The sequence below is a fragment of the Podarcis erhardii genome (assembly GCF_964252035.2).
Source record: "Podarcis erhardii genome assembly, chromosome: 3".
NCBI classification, from domain to species: domain Eukaryota; kingdom Metazoa; phylum Chordata; class Lepidosauria; order Squamata; family Lacertidae; genus Podarcis; species Podarcis erhardii.
Genome location: NC_138507.1, coordinates 47,871,616 through 47,896,841, shown reverse-complemented (window position 1 = coordinate 47,896,841; position 25,226 = coordinate 47,871,616). Strand labels below are relative to the sequence as shown.

The 25,226-nt window shown below is 48.2% G+C and overlaps 1 protein-coding gene across 2 annotated transcripts in view; it reads left to right on the top strand.

Moving 5' to 3' along the window:
• SIM1 (SIM bHLH transcription factor 1) overlaps positions 1-25,226 on the top strand; it is a 58,426-nt gene that overhangs the window by 6,359 nt on the left and 26,841 nt on the right. Inside the window, exons 1-7 of one of the 2 annotated variants that reach the window (XM_081856417.1) lie at positions 1,720-1,781; positions 15,481-15,563; positions 16,916-17,005; positions 19,257-19,365; positions 19,469-19,554; positions 23,358-23,557; positions 23,671-23,777. In XM_081856417.1, coding sequence (XP_081712543.1) covers positions 16,961-17,005; positions 19,257-19,365; positions 19,469-19,554; positions 23,358-23,557; positions 23,671-23,777 — 547 coding nt within the window. In that variant the 5' untranslated portion in view covers positions 1,720-1,781; positions 15,481-15,563; positions 16,916-16,960. Of the gene's footprint in view, positions 1-1,719; positions 1,782-15,480; positions 15,564-16,915; positions 17,006-19,256; positions 19,366-19,468; positions 19,555-23,357; positions 23,558-23,670; positions 23,778-25,226 lie in introns of those variants that run through there. The other variant, XM_081856416.1, reaches the window with a different exon arrangement.

Sequence of the window (25,226 nt, the reverse complement as noted above, 5' to 3'; positions counted from 1 at the left end):
GAGGGGTCGAGGAGGGTGCACGCAGGCAACGCCGAGAGGTCTGAGGAACGAATATTAGAGCTAACCTTGAAACACAAAGTGCGGGTTTTCGCCTGCCGGTTGGTTGCGATGGAAAGGTTCGTTGGTTGTCGGTATTTTTGTGCGTGCGCGCTTGATATTTCTCTCGCTTATTTCGTAATTATTATTTTTTTTATGATTCAGTAGGAGTCTTGGTTAAAAATTGGAACTGAAACTGTGAAGCGTTTGATTCATTTTTTCCCCTTCACCTGTCTTTCAAGAGGAGAGAACTCAAGTACATGGGAACAAAACAAAACAAAATAAAATAAAAAATGAATTCCTTCCAGTAGCACCTTAGAGACCAACTAAGTTAGTTATTGGTATGAGCTTTCGTGTGCAGGCACACTTCTTCAGATACGAACGAAAGCTGTTTAGGTGTGCGGAATGGGCGGGTGTGGACTGGACGGAGCTGGATTGCACCGTTGTCTGAAAAGGGCTACAAGAATTGGACCACTAGGAAGGAGAATAGCGGTCCAGAGTTTTTGCCTCTAAGTATTCATTTCTTCTCTAGAACAATCGTTTTTTGCTGTTGTTTTCAAAAAGAGCTGTAAGGTTAACGACAGCAAGAGTGAGATAGGCAATCCTTCCCGCAGGCCTTACATCGAAAAAGGGCTTGCTAACTTCATTGCTGTACTTCTTTTGCGGTGTTTCAAAAGTAAAAGTGCAAGTTAAAAACAGCAGCAACGCGGGGAGGGAATTTCCGCGCGGTTCTCACGTCGATGATAATTATGAAAATGTTCATTGATTTCAGCTCACCCAGTGTTCTCCTGTTTTTCCGATTGTTTGAGATATATATGTGGGGTGTGTGTGTGTGTGTGTGCATTGTGCGTGCGTGGGTGTATCTGTGTGTACGTTATGCACTACGTGACCAGAAACACACACATACACACACACACCCTCCTTCTGAAATCATCCCATCTCCATTGGGGTGGGCCGACTGGCGGATTAAACAGGCGCTTGACATCATTTTTTGATAGTAAAAATAAGGAAATGCGAGGATTTTGAAAACATATATACTGTCACTCCATCACTAGTTGGATTCTGGACGCTGCGATCAGGCTGCAATCCTATATCCACTTGCCAAGCAGTAAGCCCCATTAAAGCCCCATTAAACTGAATGGGACATGCGTTTTGAACAGGCACCGGCAGCTTCTTGCCGCTCCGCTTAGGGTTACTCAAAATCGCTTAGCAATGCAGCTCGGCAGCTCTACACTCCATAATTTTGCAGCTACTATTTTGTTAAATAAATAAATAAATGCGTTTAGCGTTTCAGTATTGAAATCCATTGCCTTGTTTTAGTTGGGAGGCGGTATTTAAAACAAAAACAACAAAGGGGAGAAAAGGAAGAAAAAACAACAACCCCCTTTCCCACGTGGATCGGTGATTTAATGCTGTTTTTCTTGCTGCTGAGGGAAATGATTGAGCATTGGGTTTCAGTGTTTATTTTCTTACAGACGTTTTTCTCATTTAAAAGCCTTTAAGCTGCCTCCCTTTGTTTGATTCTAGTTTTGATGTGGACTTGAAATGTGAAGTGCAGAACGAAAACCCCGGCATAACTGCTCCAAAAGCAGATTTATGGCTGAGAAAAGCAGAGGTCAGGCTGATTGGCAAAAACCGTAATTTCTTCGCGGAAAGCCGCCTCGATCGCCAGAATAAAAAAAATGATGGTGGTGGTAATGGTATGAATTAATAAGCTGTTTGCAGATATTTTCATCAGTCGTGAAGTTAGTAGGTGGTGAAATAATTCCTCCTCACCCCCTTCCCCAAGGATTTCAGGACGAAATATTAATTTTCCCCCCTCCTCTGTTGTTATGGTTAGCATGGAAAACGGAATCGTTTTATGGGTCTGATTAACAGAGCAATACTATAGAGTTTAATGGGACTTTTCCCCAGGTAAGTGAGCATATGATTCATCCTTAATCGGGTTGTCTATTTTCCTGGTAAAATACGATTCTGCTTGCCCAAGGCTGAATGAATCCATATCTGTTCTGCTTCCTAAGGATTTTCTTTTTAAAAAAACTTATGGCAGTGGGGTTTGTGTGGATTTTACAGATATACCATTTATTGATATTATTTTAATCACAGCATATTAAACCACCCGATTCCACTTATTATTAAAGACAAACAGCACTTTGTTTCTGCGTACGTTTTTATATGCATGTAAAACAGAGCTGATTTGTGCTTTTTAATGGGCAGGGTCGTAAATTTTGTAGAGGTCGCTAGCAACTGATGGTTCTGTAAGGCCGAATCTGAGCCGATCCAGCGTAAAGTTAATTAACAAATATCGTGAACTGGATAGCTAAATATGGCAGAACCCGGGTCTGTTGAAGTGAAAAGTCAGTCTCCTCGGTGTGGGGCTTTGGTTTTTGTTCTCAGTAATCAGAGCACACACACCCCTCACACACCCACCATCCTAAATAAATACACGGAAACGAGGAAATTTGAGGTCCCTTGGAACGATCACTTAAAAGGACTGACAGTCCAAGCCCCCTTTCCTCTGATTGTGTGCGAGTCATTTACAACCCAGTCCTATGCACATCTACTCAGAAGTAAATCCCAATGAGACTTACTCTCCGCCCGGGTAAATGTGTATAGGACTGCGGCATTCCTCAATAATCCCAGTTTCCCCAATAATCCGGCCGGTGGTGTCGGAGGCATGCCTGATTTCGTCGAGGTTGCTCCAGCCCCTAGGATTCGAATACTCGAATTTGTGTGTTTCAATTCAACCCAGTTCGAAGTCAAGCGCTTTGCTTTCCTGCCTTCTTTGTGGGGAGAGGAGAGGACACTGGATGTTATCGCTGGGTAGAATTAATATTAATCCTCCAAGCCGTAAAATAAGCGAGAAAGTGGTGAAGTGTCTGCTGAGCGGGTTTAAAAGGTGCTCATTTTCTAAGCTGCAGGCTGAAATGGCCGCCTGATGACCAGGGTCTCCTCGACAAACCGAGAGGCTGAAGGGCCGCCACGTGGTGAGGGAAATGGGTTGGGTCAAAGACTGCGCATGCCTCTGCCAAGCCTGGGATGTGGCAAACTGCACTCAGACTTTCCTCGTCTGGAGCCTTCAGGGAGACTGAGCCGAGTCTGAATAAGCAGATGCGCCACAGTTGTCCTCGCTGCTCTCCTCTGAGTCCAGAGCGGAGGAGAGACAGTTTAATATGTATTGTTATTTTTAATGTGAGCATTAATAAGCAAAAGAGTCAATCAGTAAACTTCCGAGATGCGCAGAATGCATTCTCAGAAGACCTCTGCCTCACGTGGGACCTTGGCGGTACCTTGGCTCCATAGGAAGTCTCATCTGATCTATATCGACAGTCTTAGACGCGAATTTAGCTGGGTGTAAGTCTCACGGAACTGAACTCAAAAGTTCTGAGCAGGCATGTATAGGACTGCACAGTCTAAACGCAAACTTGTGTGTTTCAGGGCAGACTTGGTGGGCGAGGTGGGCATGATCGAGATAAAAACAACCCCCATGCTGGATTTGGACCAGGTTTTCGTTTGGTGAACTGTCTACAAACTAGGGACACGCTCCTGTAAGGAATCTCAACAGTCAACCCGAGAGCGCTGACCTCAGAGAACAAGCGAGGGGGAAAACCCTTCCCAGAGGTGGGGATTGAAAGCGATATAGTCGGCCAAATGTCTGTAAGACTGTCTGCCTGCTCCTTGGAGAAATCCAATGTGGTTCATGTGACTTTTAGCTTTAGCTGCAGTTCTGACTGAAGTTGCTTTAGCTTGGGAGAAACTCAGTGGGATTTTACTTCCGAGTAGACCCGCGCGGGCTTGTACCTGCTATCTGTCTCTCGTGAACCCGGATCGATGGATTTGGAAGCGCCTTGGCAACCTGAAAGTGCCGCGCATGCCAGCCGTGAATCTCCTATTGCCGTCGGGAGTAAAAGCAGATCAGGGCATCTGGAAAGATGGCATTATTTAAGCACTTTTATTTAAGCTCTCAGTAGAAGGGAGGGAGGGAGGGAGACGGGGGAGAGGAGGGGGGGGACCGTTCCGTAACTCCTTTCTCCTCAACAACAATCCAATTAAGAAGCAATACTTGGGTTTAGGTCAAGGTGGGCTGCACCCGCTTTCCCTCCGTCTCCTGCGAGCCTGGTTTGTAGCACAAGGGCCCTGGTTCAGCGGTAGAGAAGAGAAGAGGCGCTCTTAGGAGGCCTTGGCTAGACTAGAGGTCGGAGTGGGCCAAGACAGGTGGTTGCTTCAGTCCAGCTTTTGAGGGACCAGGACAGACACGGAGAGTGGCTCTCAAGTATATGACTGTTGCTGGAGAATTAGAAGGATAGAATGACCACGGAAGCGATCCTTAACCCGCTGAGGTTCAGCCCGAGCCTCTTCGGCTAGAAAGAACGTGACAAGCTTTTCTTCTGTAGATTAGGAAAAACCCAGGGCGGGCTGACTACCTGAGAAGGTATCGAGATGTCTACTGCAGCCGCTTCCTTTGGTCCAGGGCTGTGCTGTGTCCACATTCAAGAGCAGATCTGCTACAGCGTGTTTGCTGAGCGAAACTCATTCTGAAATACGTATAACGTTGGGTGCTGGTTGCATCTCCTGAAGTAGCTGTACCACTTCAGGCTGCTCACGTGATGGAATGCTCCCCCGTCTCTCTAAACCAGGGGTGACGAGCCTTTTCTCCTCCTCCAGATGCGGCTGAACTAGAACTCCCATCACCTCTGGCCATTGGCCGGGCTTGTTCTGGCTGATGGGAGTTGTAGTTCATCAACACCCTAGTGGGCCAAATATTCCCCACACCTGCTCTAAATAAAACACCTGTATATAGATAGAGATTGTGTCAGGGAGAACCATTCCCCTTGGCACTTAACTTTAGGGTAATTTTATTATTGTGCGTTATTTATTTATGGCTTTGTTTGTTGCATTTATATTCCATCTTTTCCTCCATGGAGCTAACGGCGGTGCAAATAATTCTCCCCTCTTCATTTTATCCTCACAACAACGCTGTGGGTGGGGTAGGTCACGCTGAGAGGCAGTGACTGGTTCAAGATCAGCTTGTGAGCTTCGTAGCCAACTGAGGATTTGAACCCGGGACTCCCAGATCCTAGACTCGGGCACAGCCCTTAGTGCAAACTCGGCCCAAGAGTGAAAGAAGTCCAAAGGTGCAGTAGATCTACCAAAGCAAGTTCCATGCATTCTGCCTTAATTAGTTTGATGACAGCAAAGAATATGTTTGTCGGATAATTTGTCCTTGAATTAACAAACCGAAGGTCCTAACTGTGGCTCCGAAGCCCAGGGTCTCATCCCTGCTTCCTACCGAACCTGCTTCATACTAAATAAACGCGGCGGCAGGATTCTGCTCATCTCAACCCAAGCCCTGCCTTTCCGGTTTTGCGTTCCTCATTGTTTATTTCAGATTGTAAACTCCGTGGAGGCAGGGACCTGTCCATTATTATTATTATTATTATTTGCTTATCGGTATGTAAAGAGCCCTGCACTGTAGCAATAGTAACATCTTTTTTCTCAGGGCTGTGGAACGAAATTATGCGCGATCTAGAAAGCTGCCGGAAATGAAGGTTTGCAGGAAGCCAACGCTGCAATTTCCAAGGGCAGCGAACTACTCTAGATAAGGAAGATGGGTGGAAAGATCACTGCACAGTGGATGGTACGAAGGGAAATGGGGTTATTCCCCGCGGTCTAATAATAAATAAAGGTTGGATTCTGGCTAGGTATAATACAGAGCGTTGACACAAAGGTAACACAAAGGCTCTAGGCTGAAATATATGAGGACTGTGGTACTGGCCTGCCTTACGGTGTTGTTGTAAGAATGTGTACGGGACGCGCTTTGAATACAAACAAATACACTACAGTATTAGACATGGTCGATATTAGCCTGATTCTTCAATAACCCTTTAAAAGGCCACTGGATATAGAAACAACCCAAAGCAGAAAATCACATTTGCAAATCGGAATATTTTTGGGGGGTGGGCTCCTGAAAAAATAACGTTCAGAGCAATCCTTGACATGTATAAGCCCCCCCCCTTCCAATGGGCTTTTCTTCCAGAAAAGCATGCATAGGATCGCAGCCTATCGGTGCTACTGTATGCTTACGAGGAAGTTAGTCTCCCTGAGGCCATTAGGACTTTCTCGGAGGGGGAGTGATCAAAACCCTTCGCTCAAACCCTTCGCTCCAGATTTCCGAATGCGCTTACCATGCGTCCGACCACCACCTCTTTTTCGAATGATCCACCTGGGAGTGTGAAGTGCAGCGACAGAGTGGAGCTTCTCCCTGTCCCCTTTCCCAACATTTCTGAATGGAGCCACTAACCCACCTTTCCGAAGTACTGGGTTCAATGATACTTGCTGCCCCTTCCAACCCATGGGTTAAGGACCCCGCCTAAACCAGTTCTTTAATCTGGCAGTGGGTGGCATTTGGAGTTTTGAATGCACCAGCAAAAGCTGAATTGGACACCGAGTCCCGTTTGGAGAAGCGCACTTTAACTTGAGATGCGGGCTCAGAGAGACGCCGAATTGGGAAAGTAATAAAGCTACTTTTAGTAAAGGAAGTTTGATGGGAACGTTCATCGCGCTTATCTGAGGTGGCGATGCACAAAGAGCCATGCTTGCTCTTTGTTCTCAGCGGGAGAGGCCTACAAAGATGTCTCCTCTCCCAAGCTGAGGATGAAGGAGCAGGAAATTAGGTCAGCAGCGCTAAGAGTTTCCCTCCAGCAGCTGAAGGAATGTCAGTACAGGTCGAAGGACATGCTTGCAGATTCTTCTATCTACTCTTCTCTTTCCCATGCAAAGCCAACAACCTATAGGCAAGCTGTGTTGCGTCTCAACACTTCCTGCAGTAGTTGGGCTTAACAGGGTTATGGGTGGGGTTTTAAGTTGCAGCTTTCTATATGTTATTACTTGAGAGTAGGCCTCAACTTAAATCTGTAGAGCTAATTTCTGAGTTTCCGACTGCAGTCATTATGCCCACTTACCTGGGAACAAGACCCATTTTGTCTACTTTGCGACGAATTGCCTTGGAATAAGAAGTGTGGAGGTGGCAGTGAAATGATGAGCCAATTCAAATTTCCCCACAGCTGCTGACTGGGTAGGTGGCCTTTGTTAGGCTTTTTAGGGCACTGGGTGCACAGCAAATAGAACAATCTGTTCTGGATGACTACAAAAGGAAAGCAGATTTTGTGGTTGATTCCTGAAATCCAGATCAGAATCCCTCAGGATAGGTGGGAAACTGTGGAACAGAGGCAGATAAAATCCAGATCACAATATTTGTTAACGTTAGCATTGCACACAGACAATATATGTTGGCTTGGTGTGGGGCAAGTAAGATTATCCCAGATCCTAAGACGATTCCTCTGGTATGAATAAGACTAAAAGCTTGTTTTGCTTCTTATATCCCTCCTGCTGTGGGGCAGGTTGTAGAAGGCAACACAAACCATTTCATAATAAAATAATAAACATAAATAATGCTATCAGCTATTATTACTGGAAAATACTGCAGTGAGAAATATGGGCAATGCTGCTACTACAAGGACACTAATGTTGTAGCAGACTTTTAGTAATTTTTAGTAGTAGTACAGCAATGGTCTACAGCTTCCCCTACACCTGCATAGGTGTTTTCTCACCTTTTAATGTTACTGTCACTATTGTAGCGGTTTCCTCATAGATTTACCTGCTGCATGGAACTGCATTCTTGAAGTTGCAAACACAGCAGAAAATGTTTTCTGGGTGTTAGTGATTCATTATAATAGAAGTAAATGTAATAATATAGGGAAGCCTTTTATATTCAGTTTGTGACTTTAATAATAGACATGTGGTTATTTTCGTTTGCTAAAACCAAAATGATACAGACATTGGAAAAAATAACAATAATCTTATATGGGGTTTTTAAAAAACAAGTTTAAGTTCCTGTTAAATGAACTCTTTCCCATTATTTATTTGTAACTAGTGGAATCCCGCTGGGTGAGTGAGGAGAGGCGAGCCCAAACACTTGGCCTTGATTAGAGATGTCCTCTCTTCTCTCCCTGGGCTGGGGCTGGCTTTCCCTAGAACTGTGTTTGTTCTTCCACTGTCATACTGTAAGCACACGAATCCGAGTGAGGAATCTTAGATCGGGTGGGTTGCGGGGGCGGGGGGGAAGGAGAGAAACCAGTCGGACTAGAAGAGATCCATTCTGCGGAGGCCCCTTTTAGTTCTGCACACCTTGCCTGCAGCGCGCACCTTTTCTACTTTGGAAAGATTTCCCCTTGTCTTTTTATTCTCCGCAGAGGCTGCTTCCAAATGTAGTTTCTCTGCCTTCGGTGCAACAGCTCGAGCAGTAGGCAGGTTGCAAGAAACCCGAGTTCTGAATATTAATGGCCGCGCGCCGGTGAGCGACTTGGGAAGAGGAGAGAGAGAAGGGAATGGGAAAGAAAGAGAGACACTTTCTTAGTTTGCGTTGCACAAACCAGCACAATGGTGTGTGCTTTATCGAATCGGTTTCTGTCAGCTTCACCCGGACCAAACACACACACAAAAAAAGAAGGCGGCGGCGGCGGCGGCGACGCATCTCCCTAGTAGCCCACACTTTTGAGCAAGATTGTGCCACTGGAAGTGGAGAGCGCCTAGGATGGCAGCTCAGAGGCATTCTTAATCCGGATCGAAATTCCGTCTCGAGGGTTCAGAGATCAGAAGACGACCCTCGGGCCAGAGGAGAAGTGGTTCAAAAAACGCCCACTCCGCGCGGCTCCCCCCATGCGCGATCGATGCTCGTCCTCCGGCCAGCGATGCCGGCAGCTGCCTGGTCGCCTCTGGAGGGGGCAGGAGGGGTGGCTGTTCGCCGTCCTCCCGCCTGCCTAGTCAACGGTGCCTGTGGGATTAGGTCAATTGGTGTGGATCTCCTCCGCCTCATTTGGTTACTAATTGGTTTCTTGTTTTAGAAATCGAAATCTCATTTCCAGAAATCACAAAGCCTCGGTAGGCAGGCCGTGAAGGTAATCCGGGGGTGGGATGATGGGAAAGATGCAGGCGAGCAGGGGGCGGTGGGGGGGAGAGAGGAGTCTGCCTTCAAACAGAATCGTGAGGAAAGCAGCAGTGGAACTTCGCCCGGCTTTTCAAGCGAAATGTGAGCTCGTTAGAGCCATAATAGATACATCCCACCCACTTCTTAAGGCTACTTATGTAAATATGATAAACCAGGCTTGGCGAAGCGCGGAACGGAGATTCCCTCCCCCCCTTTTTTTTACCTAGGAAGGTTAATGTAGCGTAGCTTGGAAATCTTCCAAAATAGATTATGTTTTCCCTTTTTATCTTCCACCACTTTAGCCGGGAAAATCCCCCCTTCAGATTCCAAGCTCCTTCTTCATCTCTTCCAATTCTCGCTCCTTCTTCTTCTTCTTCCTCTGCTTCAGCGAGGCTCTCCAAATTGCAAGAAGAAACCTTTACATCTCCTGACCAACCTAATCCCAAAGGCAAAGAGAGGGGGGAGAGGATCTGGGTTTCTCACTTTTTAAGAAGAAGAAGAGAATGCAACCAGACTACAGTATTTGAAGGGGTGGGGATTGGCTGCGGTAGGTCAAGTGCACCCCAAGCAACTTTACTCAACGTTAAAATCGGGGCGGGGGGGGGCGAGATACTTTAAAAATGAAAGATACCGAACTATAATGTATCTGAAGCTGCAGTTTTTCAGTACCCCCTTTTAACTCAGCGTGTCTTAACGCGCAATAAATGCAAGCGGAAGACTTAGTTGAAACGTTTCGAATTAAGTCCAAGCTTGATTCCAAAGGAACTGTCATTACGATAAACATTTTAGGATCCGTGGGTTAAAATGTTGTTCATTTCAGAGGAAGAGAGGGGGTGCAGGGTAGGGGGAAAACTAAACTGACAAGGGCTTGCTTCTGAGTAGTCGCGATTAGGATTGCTCTGCAACTTCCAGGTGAACATCTCCGGCCACAAGATTGTGATCCAAACGCACTTAGGCGGCAAGCCTATCCACTCTCTCCTTGGCCTCTGTCTCCTTTGATTCTGCGGGATTCACTTCTGAGTAGACGCTCATAGGATCTCGATGTTCCTGTAGCGCTAAGTGCTATTGAATCAATGGGACGTTTTAGACCGGAGCAACTAGGGGAGATCAGTCAGTTTGAGATGTCAGTGTCACTCAGCTTGAGTCGCAGTGCAAGTCTATCACCACCCGTCAATTAAATTTGTTGGTCACCTCTTTACCAAGGTAACTCAGAGTGACTTACAATACACTGGCAACTAAGTCTCCTTGAGCTCAGTGGGGCTTCTTCTCTCAATAAGCGGATAAGACAGCAGCCTCGACGCCCTCCACCTCCCCTGGCTTGTGGATTGAAAAAGCTGAAAGTCGCCCACCCACCACCGCGGCGAGGTTTTAAGGAATCCCAGAGACCAAAGGATTGGAGAATGGTCAGATGGCGGCCAGTCATTCATGGGAAAGGATGGAGACATCTGGCCAGTAGAAGGCTCTCGCTCCCTGCCCCCCTCCTAAATCTCACGTGGCTCAGTTTGGAAGAGAAGTGCTCGGAAGGGCGAGCAAAGCGCTTGTTTAGAAAATATTAACTTGGCTCGGCTAGAGGGAGGAGTTCACCCGGAACAGGAGCAAAAGAGCTGCAGAGCAGGGCGGGGAGGCGGGAGAGAATAGAATTGCGGGTTCTGCCCAAAAGTTAACCTGTAATGCAGGCAGGCTATTCATTAACCCGCCGGGGCAGGATTTGCTGCTCCACTTTTAGTAGTCTAAGAGAAATAGGAGACCCCCCTCTCTCCCCTCCCCCGCTTTTGCATTCGGATTAATCAGCAACTGGGAAAAGCGTAGAGATTGGAATGGGAACGTCTGGATCGCCCAGAGAGGGTCTCGTGAGTCGACAGGTGTGTCTGTGTGTTTGCCCACAGACAGCGTTACTCTCGTTGCTTGTTTAAATCCAGACCTCCTTAATACGTTTCTGTAGATCTGCACATCCAGGCAACTCCCCCCCACCAAAAAAAGTCTTTACGTCTTTCTTCTTAATTCCGCTAATAAACACATCGAAACGAAAGGACCCCGTGAATGTCTGAGACCTTCCCGCTTCCCTCGGCCCGTCAGGCTTCGGTACAGTACTTTCAGTTTCGCGAAGAAGAGAAAAGAACCCTACAGGAGTTGGTTGTTGTTGTTTTAAAAAAAAACAGACGATCCAATACTCATTTAAGCCGGCAGCTACGTCTATCTGAATGTAGCTGGGTAGCCACGCCCTTTAGCTTAATCGTGGCGCTGACCGAGCGCATAAACTCTCGAGGCTCCATCATTGAAAGTCAAACCTCGACGCACAAGCCTTTTTTAAAAAAAAACAACAACCAACAACTTAGGCACACAGGGGACTTGAGCCACAGGGGACTCCCTTCTAAAGGAAGCAAACACGCACGGGTTTGGACTTCCAGGCTGAAACCCTCAGGAGGGAGCGCCACTGAATGCAAGGACAGGCGTTTCCGAATGCGCATCAATCTAGTCATTCTAGGCGCCCCGGTATTCAGGAAGCTTCCTTGATCCTTCCGAGCAAGGATCAGCTTGGAGCCTTCCCTGACAGCCACTTCCGTCGCCGCCCCAACTCCCCCAAGTCTGATTCCCACGTGTAGGCGGCCAGGTGGGATTTAGGAAGGGGTGTTCTCTGAAATCCGCTGGGATCTCGTCCTCCCAATATTTGGTGTTGGCAAAGCGGGCGGGCGGGCGTGTAGCACCCGGCTCCTAGACATTTAAAAGTTGTGCAGAAGACAAGAGCGGAGGGCTTGGTAAATCACGCATCTGCTAGCCTTTCCGTTTCTGTGCCACTACGAAAGGTTCATTCAGGTGTCCTGCCTTCTTGCGCACCTGGGCCACCTGCGCGAGATCCCCAGCCATTAGGCGTGTCCCAAAAGACATGAAGTCGGGAGAGAGAAGAGCTGGACACGTACCTTGTTACAGAATTCAAGAAGACCTGCCCAAGTCAGGCGCAGAGGGTCCGATGCCCCTGCGCGCGTTCACTGTTAGAGGAATCGGAGGACGCAATTAGCATGCAGAAAGTTCAGTTAGGTCGTTTTAGACTCTGGAATTAATGCCCCCCCCCAAGATTTACTTCATAATGGATCCAGCTTTGCTCATATCAAATGCGGTGAGCCAACCCGGCTCAGTTTTGGGAATCCTCCTGCTCATCTCGCTCTGTGGGGCCCCGGACTTCCGCCGGAAAGTCTGATGAAGAGTCCGGGTTCACTCTTTGGAAGCTTCGGGTGTTTTGTTTTATTTATCGGTACCATTTCTTACCTGCCCATCACCTGAAGGTCCCAGGGCTGGGTACAGCAATAGAAAACATAATGAAAAAAACAAATAAAACCATCACAATACTATAATAGAACGGTTCCAAAAGGAACCGCTGGAAACACTGCTGTCAAGATTTAGGCAGTCGACGCCGGTCCTTATGGACCATATAGAGCTGGAAAGACCTGTGCTAGAAACAGAGGTGCCAACCTGAATAAAATATTGGGGGGAGGGGCAGGTAAACCCCGCCCCACGTAATCACAAGACGCGGCACACGCACACTATGTGAATGGCACTGCCCATCAACTTGCGGGGGGAGCCTGCCCCCTCAAATATTTTATGGGGGGTTGCAAAGGGACCTAAATTCCTAGGATCTGGCTCCTGTAGCTAGAAGTTTCATGTCATGGTTGCTATTAGAATAGAAGAGGCACTCTATATATGCTACAGGTGAACTCCTGCGAGGACTCGCCTGTCCTGTTCCATTTGGCGAGTCCAAGGCTAGGCCGGCGAGGTGGCCGAGTGGATTCTGGGAAAATCTGAACGGGGTGGCTCCAGGTCCGCTTTCCCCTTCGTTGGCACCGTCCTCGGTCTTTTGGCAAAGTGAAATACGACTTTGATTGCCCTCGGGCTTAGCTTTGAATAATCGCTGGGCTCTAGGGACTTCGGCTGTATCCCACTTACTTGGGAGTCAATTCCATTGAATTCGATTGGGCTTGCTTTTGAGTAAACATGCCCAGAGCTGACTGCTCCCAGTTGGGGGAGCGTGTGTGTGTGTGTGTGTGTGTGTGTGAGAGAGAGAGAGAGAGAGAGAGAGAGAAGACAAAAAGAACCTATAGAGGCCAAACGACTTGATTTTCACGGCTCAGGATTTTAGGCGGCTTACCCCGCTGACCTTGAACATCTGGATGTATGGTCCGCTGACGTGTGTATATGTGCATGTGTAAATCACGGGCGTGTAAATTATAGATCTAAGGCGTAAATCCAACGCACACTTTCCTGGAAATTGAGTCCCATTTGGATACAGTGGGACTGACTCAGGAGTCAACGTGGATAGGGCTGTGCTGAGCACTTCTACCTGGGAGTAATCTTCACAGAGGAATTGCTCGGAATGTGCAGCCAATCGGCTTAGATTCAAGCGCTCTTTGGTTTAACCGAGTTGTGGACAGGTCTGAGTCCGGGGCGGATCCTCTCCAGTGTTTTACAGCACCACTGCTAAAGCACTGAACGTATAAAATGCCATCTTATATGAGCGCCTGCCACAATTGTTAGCTAGCTCAGCTTCTGCCCTCGCGTTTCTTCAGGCTCGGTCGCTTTCACGAGTTTTCACGTGCTTGTGAACGCGAGCGAGTCCCTGGAAACGCGTGGGAAGCTCTCTGGCAGAAGAGTGGGCCGGAGGGGGGAGGCGAAGAAAGGGGAAGGGCGAAGGCTTGTGCGAAGAAGGCCCGGTGTTTGCGTAGCGCGGGCGCGATCGTTAGCGGGATTTAGCTGCATCAACAACAAGAGGCGGCTCTTGGGCCGCTTGCTTCCCATTCTAAGCCCACTTAGGGGGTGTAATGGGATGAGGCGGCATCGAGGGCACTTGCAAGGAAACGTGCGTTGGAATCCAGGCGCGAGAGAATCTGAATGAACAGCAGAGGAGGCGTGTCCGGGGTTGTATGCGATCCACAACGCAGCTGAGCCACCACGCCCTTGGCCCCCTTCCCTCCCTCCTTTGATACCCGCACCCTCTCAGTAATTCCAGTGGCCCTTCGAGCTCATGTGTGTCTTAGTTTAGCAAAGCACCCCGGATCCACAGCGCACAGGTTCTACTTGAGGTTGTTGATGATTGTGACCACTAGCTGGTTTGGCATAAACTGTGCCTGGCACCGCCGCGGGTCCAATCCAATGGTTTCAATTTAAAGCTGGAGCTGCAGCCGTTTCAGAAGTATTGTCGGGAAAAGACAACAAGGAGGAGGGAGGGGAGATAAGGAGGAAGGCCAGGAACAAGGGCTTTGCAGACAAAGAAAAAAAACCGCGATTCCACACACACATTCATGTCCTTTTCTACACGCAGCCGACGTTTAAGCGTTGTTCCAGGAGGCTTTTCGGATCATCTGCCTGGTTCTACCGCCGCTTGAGGCGGAGGCCGGTCTCCTTCCCACTAGAGGGAACAGTTCCCGACACAGGGGGACTGGAAGAGACCATTGGGGGGAGGAAAAGTGGGGTGGAGGTGGGGGAATTAATTCACGAGGAGACGCTCTCAGACCACATGCAGCCCCACGTTTTTAATTGGGATTTGTAAGTCGATCCTATGACTTTCCTTCCGAATAACGTTCCTTCCAGAGACAGGACTAACGCCCAGAGAAGAGAAGGGGAAATTTCAAGGCTTCCTTCGTGGCTGGGGAGCAGCCCTTCGCTTCCCAAATAAAATTTCCTCCATTTGAAATCTGCAAAAAAGACGCGACGAGGTTATTAACTATAATAACCGCTTTTGCTTTTATTCTTTTATTTTATTCGGAGAGCTGAATGGCCACACGACGGTTTGTGTGTTTACAGGAGCTGGCTGCTTGTTCACACCCAGTTTGATGTTTTTTAAGCATTGAACAGAATAGTTGTGGCTAAGCTGAGCATTATGTTCGTTTCCACGGCATTTCTCTTTTTCCAGGGCCCTTCAAAGGGAATGAGTTTAGTTGTTCCCCACATTTCTGGCAGAAAAACTAGTTTCTGGGTATCAGAAATTGGTTCGTTGTGTGTGAAACGGATGTATGAATGTGGGAAGATTTTTTTCCAGAGAGCCAGTTGGTAGGATTTCAATGATTCGAGAAGCAAAAGCATTGCAGGCCACGAGTCAGAGGAGAGGTTGTTATACTTAATCCAGAAAAACATACACCCGCATTTATTTCAATCGAATTATCATTCAAGGAAGTGGTTTCAGGTTGGAACGTCTGAAGTCCAGTCAATGGAAGCGCAACCGAGCTGGAAAGTAGAAGAAAAAAAATATCTTTATAGTTTCATTATTCGTAACCCCTCCCCATCCCCTTGTACTGTCAGGTAGAAACCACAGAATAATTATTCTTATTTAATTAATATATACTTCTCATTGCCAGATCAGGCAATAGGACCCTGCTGCCCTGCCTCTCTTTTATTATTACTATTATTTAATAAATTTGTATACCGCCCTTCATCCGAAGATCTGGAATAACGCGGCGATGTCTCCACAGGACTTGGAGAAGCCTGGGGCCACGCGAGTCGAACCAGCCCTTTGGACAACGTTGGGCGCGAGTTGGGATCTCACCTTTTGCAGGTACTAGTCCGGAATGCAGCTCCTTAAGGTTTTGTAGGGAGAGCCCGGGCAACCCAATCGAGATAGCGGCAGACTGGGAAGGAAGGCTATAGAAGGCTCGTGATAGTAGACAAACACGGGCTTGATGCTCTTTCCTACGAGTTCCTGAACCAGACTCAAGGTTTGCAGGCGGTCGAAACGGTCCCCTGGGGAGCGACCTGCAGATCTGTAGGGTCCCAGCCATGTAAAATGTCCTTTCTTTCTCTCCCTGATAAATAAGAGGAAACGTCGCGTTGACTTCAGTGGTGGGCCTATGGCAAGTCTGTTTCAGGATTTGCGGGAGGGAGGGGTCACATTTCGGTCCCTGTCATTGCCAGTTTAATAGTGCCAGGGAGCAGGTGACAGAAAAGGCCCTTCCGCCTAGGATTCTGGACACTTTCCGAGAAGACAATCGTGGTTTAAAGGGGCAAGGCAAATAATCTGTCTCATATGATCTCCGGAGATACTGGAAGGCTGTTAATGATTATTATGTGTTTTTATATAACGCAAAACCATATCGTCCAGAATAATTGTACGGGTACGGGCAACGTCAGCAACGTTTGAATCAATGCACGACTGAGATATTCTGATTCCATTTAAAATCAGTAGGATAGTTTCAATTCCGCTGAGGGTTCTGAATCAGGGAGTGAGTTTATATCTACACTACAAGCTGAAGTCAGATATCTACTGCTATATATTCCCCAAAGAGTCCTGTGAACTGTTGGTTAATGGGAGATTCTCTGAAAGAGAGCTTGGAGATGAGAGACCCCCTTTGGGGGGGGGGGGAGAGAAACTGAAGGTGTCTCCTCCTCCCCAGGTGGGACCAACAAGGAAGAGGAAGTGGGAAGTGAGGTCAGCAACTCTGAGAGTATCACATCAGAAGGAAGGTATACAGTCTACACAGTTGGGTCAGAAAGACAGTCTAGGAAATTTGGTTCTTCTCCTTGTCCACTTTCTCCCCATGCAAATCCCATCAGCCTAAATACAGGAAAAGGATTCCCTGGGGACAAGGATGATTGTGGATTTAGGATCAGATTTTTAACTGTGATGGCAATTGAATGAAGGCCTGTCTTTTGTATTTCACACTCATTATCAAACCATTTTTGTCTCTGACAGTGCAATCCTATACATTTCTATTCACAGGTAAGCCCCACTGAGTTCAGTGGTACTTACTCCCAGGTAAGTGTGTATAAGGATTGCAGCCTGAAAGTCGAGGCTGCTCCTCACTCCTCACTTGTTAAGGCCTGGAGGAGAGAGCAAAGAAGGGTTGGTGAGGACCAACATCTCATAAATCAGACTTGACACACAGCTCTTTTCTGCCCCTTTCCTTGCAGACTTTGGACGGTTTCATATTTGTGGTAGCTCCGGACGGCAAGATCATGTACATCTCTGAAACAGCCTCTGTTCATTTGGGTTTGTCACAGGTATGCTATGAATGTGCAGGCATGCACAGGATCCAGGCAAAGAGGGAGGGGGAGCCAGTTTGATGAGCAACATTCAAGGCCAGGAACCTCATTTGCAAGACATGAACACTTCACCTCCACTGCTTTTGGCAAGCAAGGCAGGTGAAGCCAAGCCTGTTGGCTAGTGCAAATCCTAGCCCCATTTACTAGTCAGTCCCATTGATTTGGAGGAGTGTTTTTTAAGCACATCCTTTCAAACTCAGTAAGATGTACTTCTGAGTCAACATGCACAGGGTGGTGCTTTCAAGTCCCATTGACGATGACTTCAGTGCAATCCTAACAGCCTGATCCTAAATGTACTTATTTATTAATTAAATTTGTATACCACCCTTCATCCACAGATCTCAGAGTGATGTACTTTTTGGGAAGCCTCACTGGGTTCAGTGGCAATTCACTGCAGAGGATCATGAACAGGACTGGAGCTTAGCCAATATTTCCGTTGCGCTGGAAGTCCATTCCATTAAACACATAGTGTTTAATTGAATAGACCTAGGGCATGCTGGCACTCAGTGGCATAGTGTGGGTTGCCAGCACCCAGGGCCATGAGGAGGGGTGGGTGGGAGGGAAATGGATGGAGTACGCATGCACATTCAACTGTTTAACAGTGTCTAGGAGTTTGCAGCCACAGAGATAAGAAGAGTTGTTCAGTTGTCTGGAGAGGTCAGTTCCTGGTTCACATGTAGAAGCTGTTGCCAATGGAGCCTAGCAAAAGAAGCATGCAACTATATTGAGGCAGCACTGGGTGTTGAAATTTTACATCCTTAACAATTTTGTGCCTGGGGCAACTGCTCCTGTGCCCCCCCCCCATGCTATGCTACCGCTGGCACGCCCATAGTACAATTCCAGAAATCTCTGTTCAGAAGATTGGCTGAGCTCCTGTGCATGATGAATTCTGTGATGACAAGGAGGTGAAGCGTTGACCCATCTTGCATCCTGGGCTCCTTCAAGAGAAAGAGTGGGATATACATTCAGTTAACAATATTTCCCTTTACAGCTTAGGCAAAGCTTCACCTGTTCAATTTCTAGTCACATTTAAAGGCACAGCAAACCTGCTGAGGATTGGCAACCATGCCTCTTACTTGCTGCCAGTCTTGTGCATGTTTACTCAGAAATAAATTTTCCTTCAGTGGGGGTGTGCTCAGCCTTAGGTCCAAGGCTGGATGTGGAATCTGTGGCCACCCAAGAGTTGCTGAACTCCAGCTCCCATCATCCCTGTCCAATGGCCATGCTGGTTGGGGCTTATGGGAACTGGAGTCCCACAACGGCTGGACAGGGCCACCCCATTATTGGGTTAAGGTATCCTATTGCTTGGTCCAGATGCCATTTTGCAACTGAACCTGAACTGTCCATGTAATTCGAAGAGCCTTGTTCCTTTTCATGGCATGAATCGACGTCCTTCCTGTGGGAATGTTCTGGGGTGCAGGAGAGGATATATTGACTAATTATATCCTTATCCAACTTGTGCTAACAAGTTCCCAAAATATCAGCAGAGTTTATAGACATTCCCCTTTAAGTTCGCAATGGTAACGTCTGCACAGGTTCGCTAGAACCTCTATAATAATTACTCTGGTAATTTCCCCTTTGTTTCCTCTTAAAATACAAGACACGACACAGTCTTCATAAAAGTATAAAAGAGTTTACTCACATTCTGTTCACAATGTGATCCCAGAAGGCAGACAGCTTTAAAAAGGTTACATACATTCAGAATCTATCTTGTAGCAAGAAAATCCTTATCTCCTCTCTTGGCTGGGAGCCAAGAGAGCATCCGTAGATGTTTCCTCATCAAAGGAAGATGGCAGAGAGAGAGATATGGCTGCCTGCCCTGTGCTTTTATCATTTACCTGCACAGGTGAGGCCACACCCACCTCTGGTCACATGCGGAGGAAGTCCGTCCCAGGAAGTTTACCTGCTTGCTGGACTGACATCCCTCCCCATGTTCTAACATGTACATTCTAGGAATGTTGTCATTGACTGCTCCTGTGTTTACATCCCACACTTCCTGGGTGCTTCAGATTCCAGACCAGAACCCAAAGAGAGAAGCGGCTCAATTCCATCAAGTGGCTTAATGGGCTGAAGGTGGCTGAGATCACCCTGGGCATAGAATGGGGGCACGTTGTGTCATCATCGATGGAAAGAAAGACCCATTGGGTTCCTTCCAACTCTACAATTCTATCGTTTTCTTTCCCCTGCCCCCGATGACTCCCTCTTGCAGGTTGAGCTGACAGGCAACAGCATTTACGAGTACATCCACCCAGCCGACCACGACGAGATGACTGCCGTCCTCACCGCCCACCAGCCGTACCATTCCCATTTCGTTCAGGGTAAAGTTCACCGAGTAAAGCAGCGGGTGGGAAGGAAGGTAGTGGCCGGCGGCAGAGAGCAGCCTCTTCCCTGACATGCGCATTGTGCCCCCTTGTTTACTAGAGTACGAGATCGAGCGCTCCTTCTTCCTAAGGATGAAATGCGTCTTGGCCAAGAGGAACGCCGGGCTGACTTGCGGAGGCTACAAGGTAGGTGGGCTTACGAGTGCCAACTAACGGCAGAGCGAAGAACTGTTTGCGCCCGGACTTGAGTACAAAGACAAGGGTGCTTTGAAACCTTCACTGATAGGAATACAGTAATCGGGACCAGTTGGAGCTGTGTAGCGCTGCGTGTTTCCACCTCGATTTGAAGTGCATTTACTTGGCAGCCAGTCCCACCCGTTTCCCTGGGACTTGATCCCAGTGAAGGCGGAGATTCCTTGCGTACTTGTTTGGGAGAAAGCCCCACGCAGCGGGACTCACCTCTGGGTAAACAGGCATAGGATTATTCCGTGAGCCAGCAATCCTCTGCATATTTGGGAGTAAGACCCTCAAAATCCCAGTAATTGCTTTTGGTAAGACTTAAAGTCTGTGCAAATCCTCTGCATAGAGAAAATAAGGCTAGAAACGGCAGAAGGGGAGAGTGCTCTTGTGCGCAGGCCCTGCTTGCAAGTTTCCCACAGGCACCTAGGGGGCCACAGTGAGAACTGGATGCTGGACCAGATGGGTCACCGGCCTGATCCAGCAGGCTCTTCTTATGTAGTTATGCTGACCAGCTTACTAAAGACTAAGTCCAAGTAAATGCACATAGGCTCTCACTGTAAGTGTTCTGGGCCTGGAGATTTTGGGGGGCTGTAGGGACGTGGGTGGCGCTGTGGGTTAAACCACAGAGCCTAGGACTTGCCGATCAGAAGGTCGACGGTTCGAATCCCCGTGACGGGGTGAGCTCCCACTGCTCGGTCCCTGCTCCTGCCAACCTAGCAGTCCAAAAGCACCTCAAAGTGCAAGTAGATAAATTGGTACCGCTCCAGTGGGAAGGTAAATGGCATTTCTGTGCGCTGCTCTGGTTTGCCAGAAGCAGCTTAGTCATGCTGGCCACATGACCCAGAAGCTGTACGCTGGCTCCCTTGGCCAATAAAGCGAGATGAGCACCGCAACCCCAGAGTCGGTCACGACAGGACCTAATGGTCAGGAGTCGCTTTACCTTTAAGCTCCAGTGAGGTCAGTGGCACTTACTCCCAACTAAGTTGCCAAAGTCCAGGTTAGTGCTGTCAGTGGAAGGCATTTCAGGGTAAACATATTTAGGATCTGGTTTTTTGGCTTGCTTCAGGTCTAAACCACTGAGCCTCTTGGGCTTGCTGATAGGAAGGTCGCGGTTTGAATCCAGGCAACGGGGTGAGTTCCCGTTGCTCTGCCCCAGCTCCTGCTAACCTAGCAGTTTGAAAGCACGCCTGTGCAAGTAGATAAATAGGTATCACTGCAGCAGGAAGGTAAATGGTGTTTCGGTGCGCTCTGACTTCCATCACTAGAAGTGGTTTAGTCATGCTGGCTACATGACCCGGAAAGATGACTGTGGACAAATGTCAGCTCCCTCGGCCTGAAAGCGAGATGAGCGCTGCAACCCAAAGTCACCTTTGACTGGACTTAACTGTGCAGGGGTCCTTTACCTTTTACCTTTACCTTACATACTTTCAGTGGCAAAGTGATACCTTCTGAAGTGCAGGCGCACTTCATGATAACTCCCCATAGCCATACCCCAGTTGACCAATGAGGACATTATGGCTTCAGTTACCATGCCAGCTTTTTAAAATTCAGCCTCAGGAAGAGTTCAGGAGGACTCCACTGCTTGCTCACGATGGCTTAACGTTTTGGTTGACCACAAAAAAGGGGCTTTGGAATTTTCCAACAAAAAGGGTGCCAGTTTACCCTTTAGCCCCATATGCTGATGTCATCTCTCTCTTCCTCTGCTTAGTGGATGGGTTTCTCTCTGAAGAAAGCTTATTTTACAGACAGAGGGTTGGCCAACAACGACCTAGGAGATGACGCCATCGCCCCTCCGGTGACATCAGTGGTGGCGCTTCCTCCCTGCTCTCCTACAGACTTTTTTGTGTTGGCTTGCTGAAGTCTGCAATCATATACACGGCTTTCTAGGAAGAAATCCCAGTGAACTTTCCCCCAAGTAGATATGCCTAAAAGGTAAAGGGACCCCTGACCATGAGGTCCAGTCGTGGCCGACTCTGGGGTTGCAGTGCTCATCTCGCTTTATTGGCCGAGGAAGCCAGCGTACGGCTTCCGGGTCATGTGGCCAGCATGACTAAGCCACTTCTGGTGAACCAGAGCAGCGCACAGAAACGCTGTTTACCTTCCCGCCGGAGTGGTACCTATTTATCTACTTGCACTTTGAGGTGCTTTCAAACTGCTAGGTTGGCAGGAGCAGGGACCGAGCAACGGGAGCTCACCCCGTTGTGGGGATTTGAACCGCTGACCTTCTGATCTGCAAGCCCTAGGCTCTGTGGTTTAACCCCCTAGGGAGGCGCTTTAAGAGACCTCAGAGTGCCCACCTGTCATAACGCAGCAGCTTACCTTGTTGAGCTGCAATATTCACTCCTGAGAGTAACCCCCACTGAATTCAATAGGATTTACTTCTGAGTAGGCATGGTTAGGATTGCTATTGCAGTGTTTTCCAAGAGCCTTGTGTTTTCTGGAAGAAAACTCTTTTAATTTCGGGGCTAACTTAGTTTGGGGCAAGTCTGTTGAGCTCTAAATCACGTGCATAATATTCGACTGCGGGGAATTTAGTTGTGTGAATAATTGCGTAGTTTCCGAAGGAGGAAAGGCCTGTTTTCCGATATTTTACTTGCTTCCGGACTGTGCCTAATTCTGTCGAGGACGCCTTTCTTGAGAGCCTTGAGAACTAACTGCCCCTCCGGCTGCAAGGTAGCCCACGTAATTCAAAGGGAGGCTGCCAAGCAATCGCCCTGAGACTCCGTCCTACTGACTCTCCAGTAATTCCAAGTGTTTTGCCAGCCGATCTATATCGGGCACACGCAGAGAGATGTAGTAATAGATTTTGTCATCGCAAATAAACCACGCGACCAAGTTGGGCGAGAGAGTCAACAGTGCGTCTGTCTACTCAGAACTAAGTCCCACTGAGTTTGGTGGAGCTTACACCCAGGTAAGTGGGCATAGGACTGCAGCCCAAGGCTTTAATCCTATCCACGTTTATCTGGGAGTGAGCCCCAGTGAACAAATTCACTTCCTCGGAAACACGTGAAAGCGCGCACCCCAATCCTATGAATATTGACCTCTCGCCAGAGGCAATTAAAGGGGGGGGGGGAATCGCCCTGCACAGATCTCAAACGCAATACATTTAAGTTTACACTGTTCTCACGTTCTGCTGAGAGTCAATAGGTGTAGATAATAAGCCTCGTAATTGCGGGTTGGTTGGAGGATGAAGGCACCCCGCTTGATCACAGAGGAAGATGAGTGGCAGGTGAACGTCACCTGGTTTCATTCGGATGACTGAGAGGGAGTAGCGCGTTGATCCAGAAGAAGAAAGAAAAGATCATTCGGAGGCTGGCACGCTCCTTACGACCAACTAAATGGGGACCCGGAAAAGCGGCCTGCAAATAGACACAAGAGAGCGCGCAAGCTTATTTCTCTGAGAAGCATCGGTTGTAAACTGATAAACAAAGTCCTGCCTGGCCGCCGTGGCCCCTTCAGGCGCGCAAAATCAACCCTTGGCGCTGTTGTCCCAACCAGACGATTAACAGGGACCGAAAAGGAGGGGAGGGGAGACCAGACGCGCGATCCTCTGCGCGTTTACTACATTGAGGCACATCCGTGGTGTCGAGTGGGGCTCCCACACTCCCTCTTTCGCTGGTTTACTGTTTGACAGTCTCAGCCCCGGAGAGTTTTCTGTTTGCGCGCGAGCTGTTTCGCAGATCGCTGACCACGAAGGGCAACCCGAACAGCCCTGTCGACTTGAGCGGATCTCTGTGTCTCCCCAACAGGTCATTCACTGCAGCGGCTACCTGAAGATCCGCCAGTACAGCCTGGACATGTCTCCCTTCGACGGCTGCTACCAAAACGTCGGCCTGGTGGCGGTCGGCCATTCCCTGCCCCCCAGCGCCGTGACGGAGATCAAGCTGCACAGCAATATGTTCATGTTCCGGGCCAGCCTGGATATGAAGCTCATTTTCCTCGATTCCCGGTAGGTCGGCGTCGGGGCTTCCTCTCCCCTCGCCCTAACAGCACCGACGTGCCAAATCAAAGCAACCGACCGGCTTTCTCTCTCTTTCTCTGTGTCTCTCTCTTTCCTGGCAGGGTAGCCGAGCTGACCGGTTACGAGCCTCAGGACCTGATCGAGAAGACGCTTTACCACCACGTCCACGGCTGTGACACTTTCCATTTGCGCTGCGCTCATCACCTGCGTAAGGAGCTCTCCTCTTAGCACGCTTGAAGCCCCTCGCCTAGGCAGGTCGCGCTGAGTTCCCTGGGCCTTACTCCTAAGTCAAAGTGGGCTGGCTGGTGGGCTGTCTTACTTGGGTATTTCCACGTAGCTGCGTGCGATCCTAATCAGGCTTGATGGAAGTCGTGCTGCGTTATTGGGGGACAAGCATGCATAGGATTGCGGTAGCTGCTGGGAGCCGGGAGAAAGAAAGAGTAGGCAGCACGATTGAAACATTTCCCCAAAGCACCATTCAATTGAAATAAGACCCCAGGGAGGAAAAGTCTCCAACACAAAGCAAAATTGTCTGCACCGCAGCGCTTTAACCATAAGCCAGGCATAGGCAAACTGGGCCCTCCAGATGTTTTGGGACTACAACTCCCATCAACCCTAGCTAACAGGACCAATGGTCAGGGATGATGGGAGTTGTAGTTCCAAAACATCTGTAGGGCCGAGTTTGCCTACGCCTGCCTTAAGCACAAGATGGGACGGTTTGCACTCCACTTGACAAAAAGGTATCTTTTCTTTCATAATTTGAAGGGATGATGTGTTTGGGATTAGGGGTTGAGATTCCAGCTGACTCCAAAAGGACCAGGGTTCCTGCACATTGCCATCATCTTGCAGAAATTGGGGATTCCGCCTTGCAAACCATACCTGTTGAAAGCCCCTCTCCTGCACTGTGATGGTAAGGCACAGGGGCCCTGGTCCTCTTTTGCGTTGGTCACCCCACCACTATGGCAAAAAGAAAGTGCTCAATTATACTGAAAGCTAAAGGAATAGATGTGCTTCATGGATAATCAACTTGACTTTTGTGTAGGAGGGGGTGGGATGTGTAGATGAATTTTCCCATGTCATTCCTTAACTCCAAAATAATCTCAGGCCTATTAAGGTAATAAGAGACCCAACTCCACCCCTTCTAGAAGGTTTATTTTTAGAAAGCAACAAAGGATATGCACTTCCCTCATGCCTTCTGCTGAACTGCTTTATGATGTGTTAATGGTGGGTGATGGAATAGATTTGGCTTGAATAAATGACATGGTTTGAGAAAGGGCTGTGAGGAATCGCCTCTCAAGCCTGGTAAGAGTGGGAATGCAACCTCTTAACAGTAGAACACTTTGGGTTTACTCTTCAAATCAATTACTATTTTTTAAATTTTTGTTAAGTGAGTTTGATGGGAAATCCATACTACCTCCCTGCCAACCTTTAATTTTGGGTTCTCTCTTTTGGTGTGTTGGTCCCTGATTCTAATTATATTTACAAGGGTGTGAATCCTATAAGGTTCGTTTTAATTCAGGGCAGGGCTTCAAAGAATCATCTGATGTTAGTGGCTTGGAATGCACTTTTCCAGAGCAGATCCTCATCACTGCTTAAACCGGCTTGCTGCTTGGTTTGCTCTTTCCTAACTCTGTGCTTGTAACTGTAATACATACCA